This window comes from Aplosporella prunicola (assembly GCF_010093885.1).
Source record: "Aplosporella prunicola CBS 121167 unplaced genomic scaffold K452scaffold_7, whole genome shotgun sequence".
Lineage (NCBI taxonomy): Eukaryota > Fungi > Ascomycota > Dothideomycetes > Botryosphaeriales > Aplosporellaceae > Aplosporella > Aplosporella prunicola.
In genome coordinates, this window is record NW_022983535.1 from 136,941 (window position 1) to 151,485 (window position 14,545).

Genomic DNA, 14,545 nt, shown 5'->3' on the forward strand with positions numbered 1-14,545 from the left:
CTCGGGCAGCATCCTTACCAGGCAACTATCTGGAGCCAGGATTTAAGATCCCTTAGACGACCGGATGCTTTGCCCGGAGGTCAATTAGCCACCGGATTTGATTGTAAGTGAGCGCACATCTGTCGGAGTTGCGATTACTGATGGTTTTGCTGTCCTGCAGCATGTGGTCGGCAGACCATCAAGAATTAAGGTGAGAAGAAGAAGATATCAGCGACCGCGGAGAAGCTGCAGATACCCGGACAGTGCTGTGGAATAAGGAGCCGGCCTCGATATCGCTTTCAGTGGAATGTAGGCATCTCAGGTTCTCTCCAGAAGACTCTTTGAGTCCCAGCGGAGTTCCGGTGTCGCTAAAAGGCAGAAGGACGGTGGTAAGGTGAGGTTAAGTTAGAGTGCAAGTGTGGGCGATCAGCTGGGCACGCCGTCACATCCTGTGGCACGGACCAGGGTAAGCTTCCTCTGACACCCCGGCAACACGCGTGCCGTTCACCTCATAAGGCACCGAGAAACGTAAACAACCCTAGGACATGCGTGGTTGACTCTCCGCCCAGCAGCGCCTGCCATGGTCGCGCCTTCCTCGCCACACCCACACCATGGCCGCACGCGAGTTTATCATCTTGAGCTCTTCGCCTCCCGGCATCCCGGACTCTGACTGCATCTTCACGCCCCCCAGTGCGCGTCGCAAGTCAATTCCTTCGACATCGTCTCCCGAACTCCCTGCGCTCGGCACGCTTCTCACCAGACGCCCCGCCGCCTATGCGACAGGCCTTAGAAGCGGCTCTCACGCCGCCGAGGTGCCAGCCGACGCGACATTCGGCTTCGCAAGCGCAGCAGCTCTGATCAAGCAGCAGAAGCTGACCCTGGACCACGAGGATGCAGGTGCCCCTGTCGACGCGTCGAACAATCCAGACTCGCGCAAATCCGCGCCACCGAGGCGACCCAAGAAGCCCACCAAACGCGCGAAGGAGCCTGAAGAGGCAAACACGGCCGAGGATATGAGCGCGTCGAAACCTAAGGATAGACAAACGGCTAAGAAGGCCACGCGCAAAACGAAGCCGGAGGCGTCAACTGGCGAGCACGCGGCGGAGGATTCACAACCGGCAGATCATGCAGCGAGCTGCAGCACGCGGCAGGACGACGCGGCGGAGGTCAAGCCGAAAGCGCGGAAACCAAGGGCGAAGAAGAGCGACACCGAAACACAAAACAGGTCGAGGAAAACCAAGGCGCCGGAGCAGCAAGCCAGTGTGGTTGATACGGAGGAAAATGCTGTGCAACCTGTAGCGCGGAGGGTGCGCAATGCGACAGGAACGGAATCGGCGCACTTTTCGCGTGCAAATTCTGTCAGCGAACAACCTCCTGCGGTGGCCGCGGTGAATGATGACGAGCCATTGGCACTGGAGCAAGCACTCTCACGAAGAATGGATTGGACGCCACCACGAGACACGACGTCGCCGACTCTGCAGCACAAGCAACTGCAGGCACTAGATGAACAACAAGGCTCGCCAAAGTCGATTGCATCCAGAGCGACTCGGGAAGGCTCATTTGCTAGCTTGATCTCAGCGTTCGGCTACAATGACCAAACCGTCGACGTTAATGCCCCGAAGTTGAAAAGGAATGCTTCTGGCGAGGCTTTCACGAAGCGGAGGAAGATAGAAGTAAGTACATCTCTGTGAACTGTGGCGAGATCAATTGTTCTAACGGCCATAAAGCTCATAAGTTCCATTTTGCCACAAACAACCGTCGAGTCGAGAGAGACGACCCCGCCAAAGGAAGATGCTCCCAAGAAAAAACCGCGGACCATAACTGAACTGGCCACCGCTGCATACCGTACTCCGGAGATCAGCCCGATCGTGTCGGATTTCTTCGCCCCGCGAGGCGGGAGCGCGACCACCACGGAGCCAACAAAGCCAGACAAAGAAAAGGCTCCGGCGCGGCGGAAGAATCAGACAAAGAAAGCAGAAGGAAAATCGAAGAAGCCAACCGCAAAACCCAAGAAGGCCGCCAAGCCCATGGCACAGAAGCTGCTTTCGCCAGAGACGGCAAAGTTACGCTATAATAGGCAGGACATTCTATTCGGCACGTCTTCACAGCTGGTTCGCGAGGATTCGCCAACATTTATTCGAGACTTGCAGCAAGCAATGCGCGAATCCGAAGCCACTGCTGGCGATGAAGTTCATGATGTTGAGACGTTGCATCTCCGTCCCGCCGCTGCGGGCAGTGGCTTTTCGTTGATGGGCAGGCGAAAAGGCCTGTGGGCTGCAGCGGCTCGGGATTTCGATGATGGATTTCTGGAGATTGAAGAGATTGAGAAGTCGGTTGGTCTCAACGGTGCCGACGAGCCGACTGTGATGCAAGAAGGTTCGGTTGAAGCATCGAAGGCAGATGCAGATTTACCTTCACCCACGCAGTTCCAAGCTGCAACGACCTTCATCGACGTAGTTCCTGCATCCGATGTTGTAGGCGGAAATTCAGTAACGGACCAAGAAAATGACACGGTGTTGATGGACATTGACGACCCTCCCGACCATGATGAACTTGCGGTCGTTCGGTGCACGAACGCTGACGTACGTCCTTCCAATTTCGACGACTTTGACTTTCCCACAAGTGCGCAGCCGCCGCTTCCGTCTTCAGATTATATTGACATTGATGACATCCCTGAATCGGGGCCGCGACTGAAGCGCACAGCAGACTACATCGACATTGACGACATCATCTCCGACACAGACCCGCTAGAGCACAGCCGTCAAGGGTCGAGACTACCCGCCTCGGCCCCTCTGCACCAGCAGTACTCGCAGACCAAAGCCTCTCTGTCCGCGCACAGGACGGCTCTACAGTCGCTGCCGACAAACTTTCCCCTGCCTGTCTTGAAGAAGCCAGGCACGGAGGTTGCAGGCATGCGCGCAAAGTCGACGCTTGCTTCGGCTGCTGGCTCGGATGATGTCGCTGCTCCTCCCAAGCGGCGTCCTGGTCGGCCGCGGAAGGATGTTAATGCTGTGGCGTCGGAGGGTGCTGAGGTACCTGCGAAGACTACAAAGAAAACTGCTGCGGTGAAAAGCACAGAGGTGCGCAATCTGCCTTGGAAAGCCAGCGATGATGCGGCAACGGAGGATGCTGAGCCCTCTACTGAGCCTTCCAGGAAGAAGGCTTCCACACCGAAAAGTGCAAAGGTGCACACTCTTCCATGGCTACCCCGCAATGATGCAGCTTCGGATGCCGAATCATCGGGCAAACCTGCGAAGAAGAAGGCGCCGAGTACGAAAGGGAAAAAGGCACAGCAAGATAGTAGCGCCGCCGAAGATGCCAACGCGGCAGCCTCAGATGTTGCAGAACTGCCTGTCAAATCCCCAAAAAAGAAACCTTCTTCCGCCAAAAGCAAGGAAAAGCCGTCAACGCCGCGGAAGAAATCACCACGCAAACAAGCGGCGCAAACGGACTGGATGCACATTGACGAGATCGAAGACTCGGAGGACCCAATGACGCCGTCTCCGCCCCGTCGTCGAAAAAGATCTGCCAGCCCGCCCCGACAGACCCTCACGCTGTCTCAAGCAGCTCAAGACGACACGGCAAAGTCCGCAACTGATCCGCTTCGCACAGCAACCACGCTCGACAGTGCTGGCGAAACGACCAAAGCAGCCGCCAAAACAAAAGACGCGGCAACAAGGCAGCACACGCCCGAAGTGCTGGCAGCGCTGTTCCCGCAGATCACGCAGGCGATCAAAGAGGAGCCAAGGAGTCAGAACCACGGCAAGCTCAGCTGGCACGAGCACATCCTGCTGTACGACCCCATCGTTCTAGAAGACCTTCAGGAGTGGCTGCACGCCAAGGGACTCCGCATGCGCGTCCCCGTCAGCGTAGTAGAGGGGCAAGCGCGAGGGGGCAAAGCGGTCGCGAAGCCAAAGGCTAAGAAGAGCACGAAAGCGAAAGCGAAAGCGAAAGCCAAGCCGAAGGCGAAAGGGGGGAGGGGCAAGAAAAAGAAGAACGATGGCGACGCGGTCACGGACGCGGAGACGGACTCGGATGGGAGCGCTGGCTCGGGTGCGGACACGGACGCGGACTCGGACGTGCAGGATGTGCTGCTGGGTGGTGAAGCGGCAAGGGAGCAGCAGCAGCAGCAGCCGGGCGTGCTGGTGGCGTTGGATCCGTGGGTCGTGCAGCGCTGGTGCGATGCTAATAGCGTGTGCTGCACTTTCAGGGAGTCGAGGAATGCTCGCAAGACGCGGTAATGGGAGGGTTTTTTGGGGTGGGAGTTTGTGCGAGGGGGTGGATGGGTTTGTGGGGTTTTGCATAGGTAGGGGCGTGGGGTTGGGGGTTGCGGAGTTGGTTATGGCATGCGTGGGTGGCGGCGGTTTGGAAAGCGAAGCGAGCTGTGGCTTCTGGGGTTCGCGGTGGGTTTGCATAGCAGATGGCATACATACACACATGAGCAGCAAGACGATTACTACAGTCCAATCAGCCAAATCACTCGGCATTGCTTGACATTGGAGGTAGTTTTCAAGGAAAAGGGGTTTGTTTGTACATGTCATAACGTTCCCAACTACATACATTCATCGTTATCCAACAAACCAAGAAACGCCGCGTTCATTACATACATCTCGCCCATTCATTACCACATGCCTCCATCGCACACGCACGTTCACGCCTTGGAGCTCCTCGCCGGCTTCCACTCAAAGTGGTACTTGCCCTCGGTCGGGGCGCCCGTCCCCTCCTCGCCCTTCCGATCATACATATGCGCGCCAAAATAGTCGAGCTCAGCCTCGTAAAACGCGGTGGGCAGCTCGGCGCCGGTCTGATACTTCAAGTACTCCAAGCTCGCCGAGAGGGCAGGGACGACATGGTCGGCAGCGACGGCCTTGACAACGACGTCACGCAGGGCGGGGTGGCGCGGGCGCAGCTCGGCCATGACGCTCGGCTGGAAGAGCAGGTTGATGGAGTCGAGGGCCTTGTGCTGCGCGAGGATGGGCTGGAGGAGCTCGGCTATGTAGTCGGCCTGGATGATGCAGCCCGCGCGCCAGATCTGCAGCACGGCGGCGAAGTCGACGTTCCAGTGGTTGGCGCGGTTGGCGCGCTCGATCAGGTTCAGGCCCTGCGTGTAGGCGGCCAGGCAGGCGGCGTAGACGGCCTGGTGCAGGAACTCGACGAATTCCTTCTTCTGGCCGGCGCTGACGTCGAGTTTTTGCGGAGGGAAGCCATCGCCGCCCATGGTCTTTTGCGCGCGCAGGCGCTGCGCCCGGTCCGCGGACGCGAGCCGTAGGTAGTGCGCGGATGTGAGGGTTGGTGCGGGGATGTGATGTGTGATTGCTTGCTCGTTGCTCCAGATGCCCGTGCCCTCTTCGCCCGTGATGTCTTGCACGACTTTGTCCTCGACCGTGTCGAGCACGCGCTCGTTGTTGCGGGAAGAGTCTTTTGCGCGGCAGATGTCGGCGCCGATCCAGATGAGGAAGGTGCCTCTCTGTAGGAAGAAGCGTCGTTAGTCAGTCTTGTGGAAAACCTGAGCACGACAGCTCAAGAACTCACCAGCTCGCCGTCCTTGTTCCACGCCTCAAACACGTCGCCAATCTCATCGTCGCTCATCCCCAGCCCCTTCTTCATGAGATCAAACGCCTCGGAAATCGCGCTCATCATGCCATGCTCAATGCCATTATGCACCATCTTGACGTAATGGCCGGCGCCACCGGTCCCCGCCTTAGCCACACAAGGCGTGCCATTCTTATCCTTGGCCGCGACCTTGCGCAGCAGCGGCAGCACCAAGTCCAAGCTCTCGTCGTCGCCACCCGGACACATGCTGGGCCCGGCGCGCGCAGCCTGGTAGCCGCCCGACACGCCCATGCCGACGTAGCGCACGCCGCGGGTATAGCACTTGCCCTGGCGGCGCTGCGTGTTCGCCCAATGCTCGTTGCCGGCGTCGATGATGATGTCGCCTTTTTCGAGGTAGGGGAGCAGGCTCTCGAGCACCCCGTCCCCGACGGTGCCGTGCGGCAGCGAGAAGACGAAGACTTTGGGCGTGCCCAGCGAGGCGCAGAGCTCGTCGTCGCGCGTGAACTTGCGGATCATGCCGTCGGCGATGTGCGGTTCCTCGCGCGCTTTGCGCAGCACTTCGTCCATTGTTTCCGAGGACGGGTCTTTGAGTGATACCTGGATCCCGTTTTCGGCGAACAGCAGCGCCATGCCCCCGCCCATGCTGCCGCAGCCTACCATTGCGATCTAGGGCGTGTTAGTGTGTGTGTGTCTGCGTGTGTGTTTGAAAAATATGCCATGTCTGGGGCAGCGGAGAACAAGCAGCACACGCACCTTCTCAATACGCACGCCCTTCCCACCCGTCTCCGCAGCACCCACCCCAGCCGCGGCGTCCGCTCCCGGCGCCTCGGCCGCAGCTTGGTTCGCATGCAGCGGGTGCAGGGCGTGGTGCATAGCCATGGTGTCGTGGTACAGTATGTAGTGAGATGCGAATCAACAATTACAAAAAAGCAAGCCAATTAAGCGTAAGGTGTAGGGTCGTGGAAAAGGCAGGTCAAGTGGTACCCTGCGCGCCGTTATGTAGGTCTGGCATTAGACCCGAGACCCGCTGTTTGCGCGCGTCTGAGTGCATCATGATGTTGTCGTCGCGCTGTGACGTCAGGCGCGCGGGGCGGGCTGGCTGGATTTCTGTAGGGCTGAAATTAACAACCTAACCTAGGGACCCACTCGCTCACCTCACCACCACCATCGCCGACGAGTCTTTCGTTCCTTCCTTCGTTGTGGCATATCTTTTGCATGTCCTTCCCTTCCCCCCAACCTTTCCTTTCCCTTCCTGCGCCATGCCATGCCGTGTCTTTACTCCTACTCCAAATGCTCAAGATGTCTGTGTGAGGCTATGTATGTACAACTCTGCCCAACTCTCCTCGGGCAAAGGAATAAAAATCAGCACGTCTTCCGCGCCCGCGGCACCTGCGGCTTCAACGGCGCTCCCTCGTCCTCCCCACCCTCCCCCTTTCCCTCTCCTTCCTCTCCCTCCGCCTCCACCGGCCTGCCCCCGACCTTATCATCGCTCAGCTCCTCCCGCTCGCGATCGCGATGCGGTGACGAGTTCTTCCGCCTTCTCGTCGTCTTCGTCTTCGTCTTCTGCGAGAGCTTGCGCCGCCATGTCGAGCTGCTGACATTTGCGCCGGCCGTTGCGTCCTCCGCCGTCCCCACCACACCATCCAGCACCGACAGCTTCGCAGACACCGACTCGTCCCGCAGCTCCAGCTCCTTCCCCGCCGTACCCGCCTTCGAAGCCGCCAGGCCCGCAAGCGCCGCTTCCCTCGCCTGCAGCAGCTCCGTCTCGCGGCGCAGAAACGCCTCTCTAAGGGGCCAACGGCCCCGATCAAGCCAGCCCTCCAGCTCCGCGCGATCCGCGAACCTGACCTCGCTAATGCCATGCCGCTGCGCCAAATGCTTCTGATACTCGCCCAGCTCCGCAAAGACATGCACGCCCTCGCTGCAGCACTCGTCGAGCACGCAGGCGAGGCGCACGCGCGCGTCGTTGCGCACCCGCGTCTCGCGCACAAACGAGTGCGCCTCGAGCGCGTGCCGGCGCAGCGCGTCCCGCGAGCTGAACATGCGGCCTTGCTTGCTACACGCGGGAATTTCCGGGCAGTAGTAGGCGACGCGGGCGGCGAAGCGCTCCCAGCGGAGGGTGCGGGCGCGTTGGCGGCGGGCGGCGACGAGGGTGCGGGCGCAGCGGCGGAGCGAGGCGTCGACGTCGGCGCGGCGCAGATACACTTTCGTGTGCGCGAGGATGGCCGCGCGCGTGCTGCTGCCGCCCTGCTTCGGCGCCCATGCGTCCAGCGCCATGTCCCCGACGCCGTGGGTCACGTTCAGCCGGAAGTACGCCGCCTTGCCCTCCAGGATGTCGCGCACCGTCTCATGCGTCGTTTCCGTGCTCGTCGCAATCTTCTGCAGCAGCTCGATCAGGTGCAGGTTATCGCCCAGGCGCTCCAGGAAGCGCGGCAGCCAGGCCTTGGCGGCGCCGGGGGCGGGCTCCGCCGCCTTGCCCGTGCCGATGGAGAGGAGCAAGGCGGGCGTCTGCTCGTGCAGCTGCACCACCTCGTCCCACGCGAGGTGCGAGGGGTTGTTTTGGCCCAGCCCGCCGTCTTTGAAGATGAAGTCCCCCGCCCGCTGCGGCTCGAAGAAGGTCGGGGCCGCCGAGGTTGCGCGCGCGACGCACCAGATCGGGTGCCGGTGCGCCTGCCCCGGGTTCTTGTGGCTTTTGTTGTGCTCTTGGTGCGCGAGCGGCGAGGGGTGCGGGTGGTTGTAGCTGCGGAAGAGGTACGGCTGCCAGGAGACGCGGTTTGTTGCTTTTGCGCCGAGCGCGACGACAATCCTGGCCGTGTGTGTTAGCCTGTACAGTACAATGCGACAGTGAGGGGGAGAGGCGCTTACGTCCTGCAGCGGTTGGCGTCGCTCTCGAACGGCACGTCGTGCGCGGTCGTCTTCCACTGCTTCAGCTCCTCCTTCAGCGCCTGCTCCGTCACCTCCTGCAGCGCCTGCTCCATCTGCCTGGCCGCGTACTTGGACTGCATGACATTGCTGCCGCGAACATGGCTGGGGAAAAACCGGGGTTTCCCAAACACCTGGTCGCCAACCGTCTGGTAATGGGCCAGGGCGTCCTCGACGTTCAGCTCCATCCTGCCCAACATGATGGCGCTCAGCCTGCCCTGCGTTAGCCACTCGACTCATCGTAGATGCACAAGCGCACACTGCACACTTACCCCCCGGTGCTCGTCCCCGCCATGTAGTCGAAGTAATGATGCGGTTTGAAGCGCGTGCACGCGTACGCAAACGTCCGCTCCACGTCCTCCGCCAGGTCGTCTGCGGGCCAGAGCCCCTCCGGCAGCGGCTCCTTGGAGCGCACCGCCGCGCTCGTGTTCCACGCGTACGCCTCGCTGGAGTCGTGGCGCGGGAAGGGCGTCTGCTCCGGGTCAAGGGGCTGCGGTGCGGCGTCAGCAAATGGCGGCGGCAAAACATGCGTGCTTAACTTAAGGTACAAATAGGTGGGTGGGTGGGTAGGTAAGGTACGTACCGACACGAGCCCGCGCTCCAGCCGCTCTATCAGCACCATCAGGCGCTTCATGATCAGCAGCGACGAGTAGCCTTTGATTCCACCACCATCTATCCCACATTAGTCAGTATCAGTCCACTGCACAACCACAAGCAAGACTTACCAAACGCGAGAATCATCTTCCTAGACCACGGACTCCGCTCATTCGAGTCCGAGACATGGACGCGCGTGCACGCGGGCAGGACGCCATCGTCTTCCACGCCGTCCGCGGCACGGGTCGAAGAAGCAAGCATCGCGAGCGCGGCGCTCCGTGGTGGCTGTGGTTGCCAGACAAACAAACAAATGAACGAACGAAACAATCGCGCTCTGGTCGTGATGGCGTCGTGTGTGTGTATATGTGGAGTGTAAATGTAAATGTAAGTAAGTAAGAGCACACGCGCGCGCACGCAGGTGTTTAAAGCGCGGCGGCCTCAGGTCTGCCTGTCTGCCTGCCGCTGGGATGTGCAGGCAAAGGGCGGGTGTGGCCGCTGGGGCGTGCGGAGCCGCCTTGTAAGTTGTACGGTGTAGATACATGCATGCGTGCGCGACGATCGCCGTTGGTTGCCTGCTTGCCGTCTGGGGCAGGAGGGTTGCGGTGGGTGGCTGTGGCTGTGCGGCTGCGGGTCGCGCCCTTGTCGGTGCGGTGGGACGTGGTATGTATGTACGAGCGTGGACGCTGTACCCATACCTATTTGTTTGAAGCGGTGTATAGTCTAGCTAGCTAGCTATACGTAGTAGGGTGCGATAGCATTTCCCCGCACAAACACACAAACAGGTTCGCAGCCCGGCCTCGAGTACGGACCTAGGTACCTACGCCAGGCAGAAACAACTCAACTTACAAGGCAGACGCCAGCCCCAGCCAGTAACCTAGCAGGCCAGGCAGCCGACACTGACAAACCCCGTGCCACAAGCCAAGGCCACACGAGCCCGTCTCACTCACAGCCCCCTTGCTGCACACCGGCCCCAGCCACAGCCTCAGCCCCAACCGCGGGCGCTGTGCATGCATGCAAGCAACCAAGTAGCAATCTCCCCCTGGCCCCAGCCAGCCAGCCATTCCGAACGCCCGCCCCGTGCAACAGCTTGCTGACGCCGTCGCACCTAGCCATGTGAGCAGGCAGGGCGAAGCCCAGCACCCAGCCCAGTCCGTCATATATCCATCCAGGCAGGCGCCCCTCTCGCCCTCTGCACACGCAACCAAGTCCCGTCCCACGCCCTCCGTCCTTCAGGCCCACGTGACCATCCATCTACACCAGCATGCATGCCTCCACCACCTCCACCACCGACAGCACAGGCACCACCACCTCCTCCTCCGCCTGCGCCGACTCGCCGAGCACGTTCCGGCGCTTCTCGCGACGGCTGACGGGCAGCACCGGGCGTCAAGACTCGGCGCTCACGGCCAGCTCGACCGACAGCCGCAGGTCCAAGGGCAAAGTCATGGTCTTCATCCGCTCAGCCGACGAAGTCGACCTGCAAGACCGCACCGCGGTCGAGGACCAAGGTCTGTATTGCCCTGTCCTGTCCTGTTTCGTTTCATTTTCGTCAAACCCCTCTACAGGGTCGCAGTTCCAGGAAGACTGACGACGACGCGACCCGCAGCTTCCAAGACGCCGCCGCTGAACATCGTCGACATGCCGCGCTCGATCTGGCGAGGCAACAAAGACATCTACGTGCCCGCGAAAGGCGAGCACAAGCACGATCTGCGCACGGATGGCGACCCCCAGAAGTGTCGCCAGTGCGAGTTCGCGGCCACCATCGAGCTCGACAATATGGGCTTTTTGTTCAAGCTCAAGCGCGCCATGGGCTTGGTGAACCAGATCTACGTCTTCGAGAATCCGTTCCCGGTGATACAGCCGGTTCACTAATGTCGCCCGCCGCCTGGCTGTTACGGGGGTGTTTCTGAGGTAATTCAGCTGAGGCATCGACTGCTCCGCTGGGCCGAACGAGTGACTGGCGATCAGTCGAAGGCGAGGAGCGTGCGCTTCACAAAAGCTAAACCGGAGCCGCAATTAATACAACTTTGGCTCTATCAGTGTACGCTGATGGGTATGACCTATCTCTGGAGTCCGAATGGGAAGCATTGCAGGCGTTCGAAGATGTCCAGGAGAGGCATTTTGTTTGGGGCAGTAGAAAATCGATTCATAAGCGTCAATAGGCGCTCTAAGGTTTATTGAAAAAAGCTTGATCATGCTCCATTAAGCGCCAGTCGCAGCATTGAAAACTCGAAGCAGCTATTGAAAGTACCAACCGTTCTAGAAACTTACATGTCGGGCATCGAAAAAGGGAAACCAGCTTGGCGCCATGAACAAGGCAGACCAATTCTTGACCGTAACCAACAATCAGCCCTTCTGCAGGCGGGAGGACCTTGGAAGACTAACCGACGAACTCCGTTGACCATTGACCGTTGACCGTTGACCGCCGTTTGTTTCGGATTGTAGTCGCAACCGCAGCGCCTGTAGCGTACTCCGTACGTGTTCGATCCTCGACCGTGGTTAGAAACTGCGGGCCGTAATGGATTGAAGTGCCAGCAAAACTTAGCTGCTTTCAGCTGTCTCAAAACATCCTTCGCGAGAATCCTGTTGGGGTAGGAAATGGCGGCTCTGTCTACTTCTGCATGTGCAAAAAGCCATGACGGGTTTGCGCAATCGTCTCTGCTTGTCGACGAAGAGCCTACTCTGTGCGGTCGATCACATCACCAGGACCGGTGGTGATGCCGGTAACAGCAGGCTCCACCGCACCGACGACTCGCTCGTCCTTGATCCTGACGGCGGGGTCGAATGCGTACCTAGGTAGCTGGGCCATTTTTTCCTCAGGACTTACATGGTTGTCGGAGTAAACCAAGTTAATGTTCTTATCATCCTTCTTCTTCGCCTTCTTGTCGGCTTGCTCGGCTGTTTCTTCCTTCGGGGCGGCAGCTTGTTGGCCTGCGCTTGATATGAGCTCATCAACAGACGCCTCGAGGCCTGGAATGGACTCTTGCGCTGGTGGCTGGCCATGGCCGTTGGTCTGCGCAGGACCATTGGCGAACCCACCAGGCGGACCATTTGCTGGGGGTGGAACGTGGCCCTGATGCATCTGTTGCATTTGGAACGCATTCACCTGTGGAGCAGCGAACGCCGGGCGCGACGGAAGACCAGGCGCGGCCGGCAAGCTTCCTTGTCTCTGTTGACCCGGTGCATTGTTCGGAGGAGTGCGACTGGGAGGCGGTTGGTGCGCGCCGTACGGGTAGGGAACCGAAGGCGAACCAGAGCCCGGCTGACGGGGAGGGCCGCCCGGGAATGACGCCTGGTAGGGAGAGGCAGCGGGCTGGGGATATTGTTGCCCGGTTGGCGAAAAGGGAGCAGCTCCAGGCGCGGGATATGGCGGAGCACCGTAACCCTGCTGAGCCGGGAAGGGTGGCTGTTGAGCGTATGGGGGCTGTTGAGAAAATGGTGACGACTGCGCGGGGTAAGAAGGCTGACCATACGGCTGGACGTACGCAGCCTGAGGCGGACTGCCTTGGGGAGCAGAATACGGCATCTGAGGCTGATGGTAGCCTGGCGAAACGGCCTGCGGCTGCGACGTAGTTCCGTTAGTCAAAGCAGATCTCAGTTATAAAATTGATCGGACCAGTTCGGTCCCGGGAAACTCACAAAAGCAGCAGGGCTTTGAGCCGCAACAGGGGTGACGTCTCCACTGCTTTCGCCAGCAGCTTCGGCAGCCTTCTTCGCCTTATGGGCCGCCAAGCGTGCCTTCAAACTCTCTTTCGGCTCAAGCTTTGGTTTCTTAGGCCCGTTGTTGCCCGCGTTGGACGTGCCTGTCCCAGGTGGTGGGTTGCCGGTCGCAGCGCGACGCTCCGCCTGCTGTTCGTAGTACTGTTGGAGCACGCGTTGGTTGTGCGCCTGCAAGACGTCTTCCGGAATTCCCTCCATACCGAAGATTTCATAGTCGAGACCAGATCGGTTGGCAAGCGCATTCTCGACCTGAGTCAAGGTCTCTTTGTGGACCTGGGTCATATGGACGTTCAAACCTTGCGACAGGAGTCAGCATGCGCATCGTAGGTGAGCGGGGCAGTGCAACTGACCTCCAGCCGTCATGAGCCGGCGACCGCATCGTTCGCACTTGAAATGCTTGGCTTTTTGGTGGTTTATCAAGATCTTCAGGTCGTCGAAGTCGCGCTCACAGTAGTAGCACCAAGGACGCGCAAGGATCTCTTCGACATCAGGGTGACCTCTCTTCTTCTTGCCCATCTTGATGTGCGCGCGTTCGCTTTCGGTAATTTGACAGTAAGGATAAGGCAGGGAAGCAAGCGTGGGTGAAAGCGCGTCGGGTGGGTCGCGTTGCTGGCGATGGCTTGCGGGTGAGGTTGCGGCGAGCGGTTGTCGAGAAATGACGTTGATTAGTCAGGTGCCACTATGCCTATTTTGGGCTGGCGCGTCCCGCGCGAAAATGTCGACTCTCTCCCGCGCGCTCTCTCTTTCCTCACAGCAGGTCGCTTTCACACATCCCGCATCTGCGACCACAGCAGCGTAAATGTAGCGCTTGCTGCGCAGACAACGGATCGTCGTCTATCTGACCCCAGGGCTCCATGGAAGCCCCCTTTCACTGTAACACGCAACTGTATTACCGGCTACTTGCTCCATTTTGGGGTCACCACAAGTCCTTTCTCAAGGAGCAGTCTGTCTTCGTCGCGTCTTGTGTCGAGGCAGATTGTGGGCTGGGAGCATACAGCATCTGTTTCGGCGGGTGCATCAAAGTTGCAAAACCAAACGGACCTTCATAGTTCTCACTTCTTGCTCTGTCGAGACCTTCCACAGCAAGTGGGACTCCTTGCGTGCCGACATTCTCTTTCTTTGTATTTTTGTATCAATACCAATTACAAAAGCAATCCTCTTAGTATTCATCTTGTCTGCCATTCTCGAGCGTTGCGAACTCGGTCAAAAGATAGAAGGTCCTGGATAATCACGGGGGTACCTACGAAAGTAACTTCTTCAGATGTAAAAGAACCTGGATACTTTCGTACCTTTATGCTTCATGATATACTTTTACAGGTATGTTATCATGCCAGGTAAGCTAGTTATCCAGAGCCATGGTGGAAAACGCCATAATTGAAATAGATACATACGCTGAAAGATGCTGCAGTTTGTTGTCGTCAACGCAACTCAATATCAATCTCCTCCAACTCCTGTCTTTCCCAAGCTGACTTTTCGACACGCCCAACTGCTTCTCGGAGAGCCCATGTTCCTTCCCGCTTGATCCAGAGTACATTGTAAAACTCAAAGAACGTCCCACGGTATAAGTCTTCCTCAATGTCCTTCGTAGCTGGTTGCTCGCCATATTCAAGCAGAAGACCACACCTTTCCGCAGTCCTACCCCGAGATATCGCAACCAGCTCGCACGTTTGGCCCACCGTCACCTCATCGATTGCGTCTGTGTGCAAGAAAAGTATGCCGACCCGTTCGCCCGCGTCATTTGTCACTTCCCCTCTCAATGCCTCGCTCTTACCCTTCGATA

General features: G+C 59.0%; 6 protein-coding genes across 6 annotated transcripts; 3 read left to right on the top strand and 3 right to left on the bottom strand.

Annotated features, from left to right (window-relative positions):
- Positions 1-519: 519 nt before the first annotated feature.
- K452DRAFT_285194 (uncharacterized protein) lies at positions 520-2,907 on the top strand. Its single transcript, XM_033540071.1, has 3 exons — positions 520-1,652; positions 1,707-2,561; positions 2,686-2,907. Exons 1-3 carry the CDS (start codon positions 591-593, stop codon positions 2,728-2,730), a joined length of 1,962 nt encoding a protein of 653 aa, XP_033399702.1. The 5' UTR covers positions 520-590; the 3' UTR covers positions 2,731-2,907.
- Positions 2,908-3,007: 100 nt separating this feature from the next.
- Positions 3,008-4,571, top strand: K452DRAFT_285195 (uncharacterized protein). The gene has a single exon (XM_033540072.1). It carries the CDS (start codon positions 3,435-3,437, stop codon positions 4,218-4,220), a length of 786 nt encoding a protein of 261 aa, XP_033399703.1. The 5' UTR covers positions 3,008-3,434; the 3' UTR covers positions 4,221-4,571.
- A 59-nt stretch (positions 4,572-4,630) lies between these two features.
- K452DRAFT_223513 (uncharacterized protein) lies at positions 4,631-6,174 on the bottom strand (the record flags this gene model as incomplete). The annotated part of the gene is made up of 2 exons (XM_033536627.1): positions 4,631-5,446; positions 5,512-6,174. 2 exons carry the CDS (start codon positions 6,172-6,174, stop codon positions 4,631-4,633), a joined length of 1,479 nt encoding a protein of 492 aa, XP_033399704.1.
- Positions 6,175-6,671: 497 nt separating this feature from the next.
- Positions 6,672-9,309, bottom strand: K452DRAFT_316774 (uncharacterized protein; the record flags this gene model as incomplete). Its single annotated transcript, XM_033544002.1, has 5 exons — positions 6,672-8,338; positions 8,398-8,667; positions 8,727-8,944; positions 9,038-9,126; positions 9,180-9,309. The coding sequence occupies 5 exons, from the start codon at positions 9,307-9,309 to the stop codon at positions 6,895-6,897; spliced, it is 2,151 nt and encodes a 716-aa protein (XP_033399705.1). The 3' UTR covers positions 6,672-6,894.
- Positions 9,310-9,587: 278 nt separating this feature from the next.
- K452DRAFT_356955 (uncharacterized protein) lies at positions 9,588-11,191 on the top strand (the record flags this gene model as incomplete). Its single annotated transcript, XM_033546082.1, has 4 exons — positions 9,588-9,708; positions 9,831-10,161; positions 10,309-10,553; positions 10,619-11,191. The coding sequence occupies 4 exons, from the start codon at positions 9,588-9,590 to the stop codon at positions 10,915-10,917; spliced, it is 996 nt and encodes a 331-aa protein (XP_033399706.1). The 3' UTR covers positions 10,918-11,191.
- Positions 11,192-11,722: 531 nt separating this feature from the next.
- K452DRAFT_325305 (uncharacterized protein) lies at positions 11,723-13,281 on the bottom strand (the record flags this gene model as incomplete). Its single annotated transcript, XM_033544766.1, has 3 exons — positions 11,723-12,607; positions 12,685-13,061; positions 13,116-13,281. The coding sequence occupies 3 exons, from the start codon at positions 13,279-13,281 to the stop codon at positions 11,723-11,725; spliced, it is 1,428 nt and encodes a 475-aa protein (XP_033399707.1).
- Between the last annotated feature and the right edge of the window lie 1,264 nt (positions 13,282-14,545).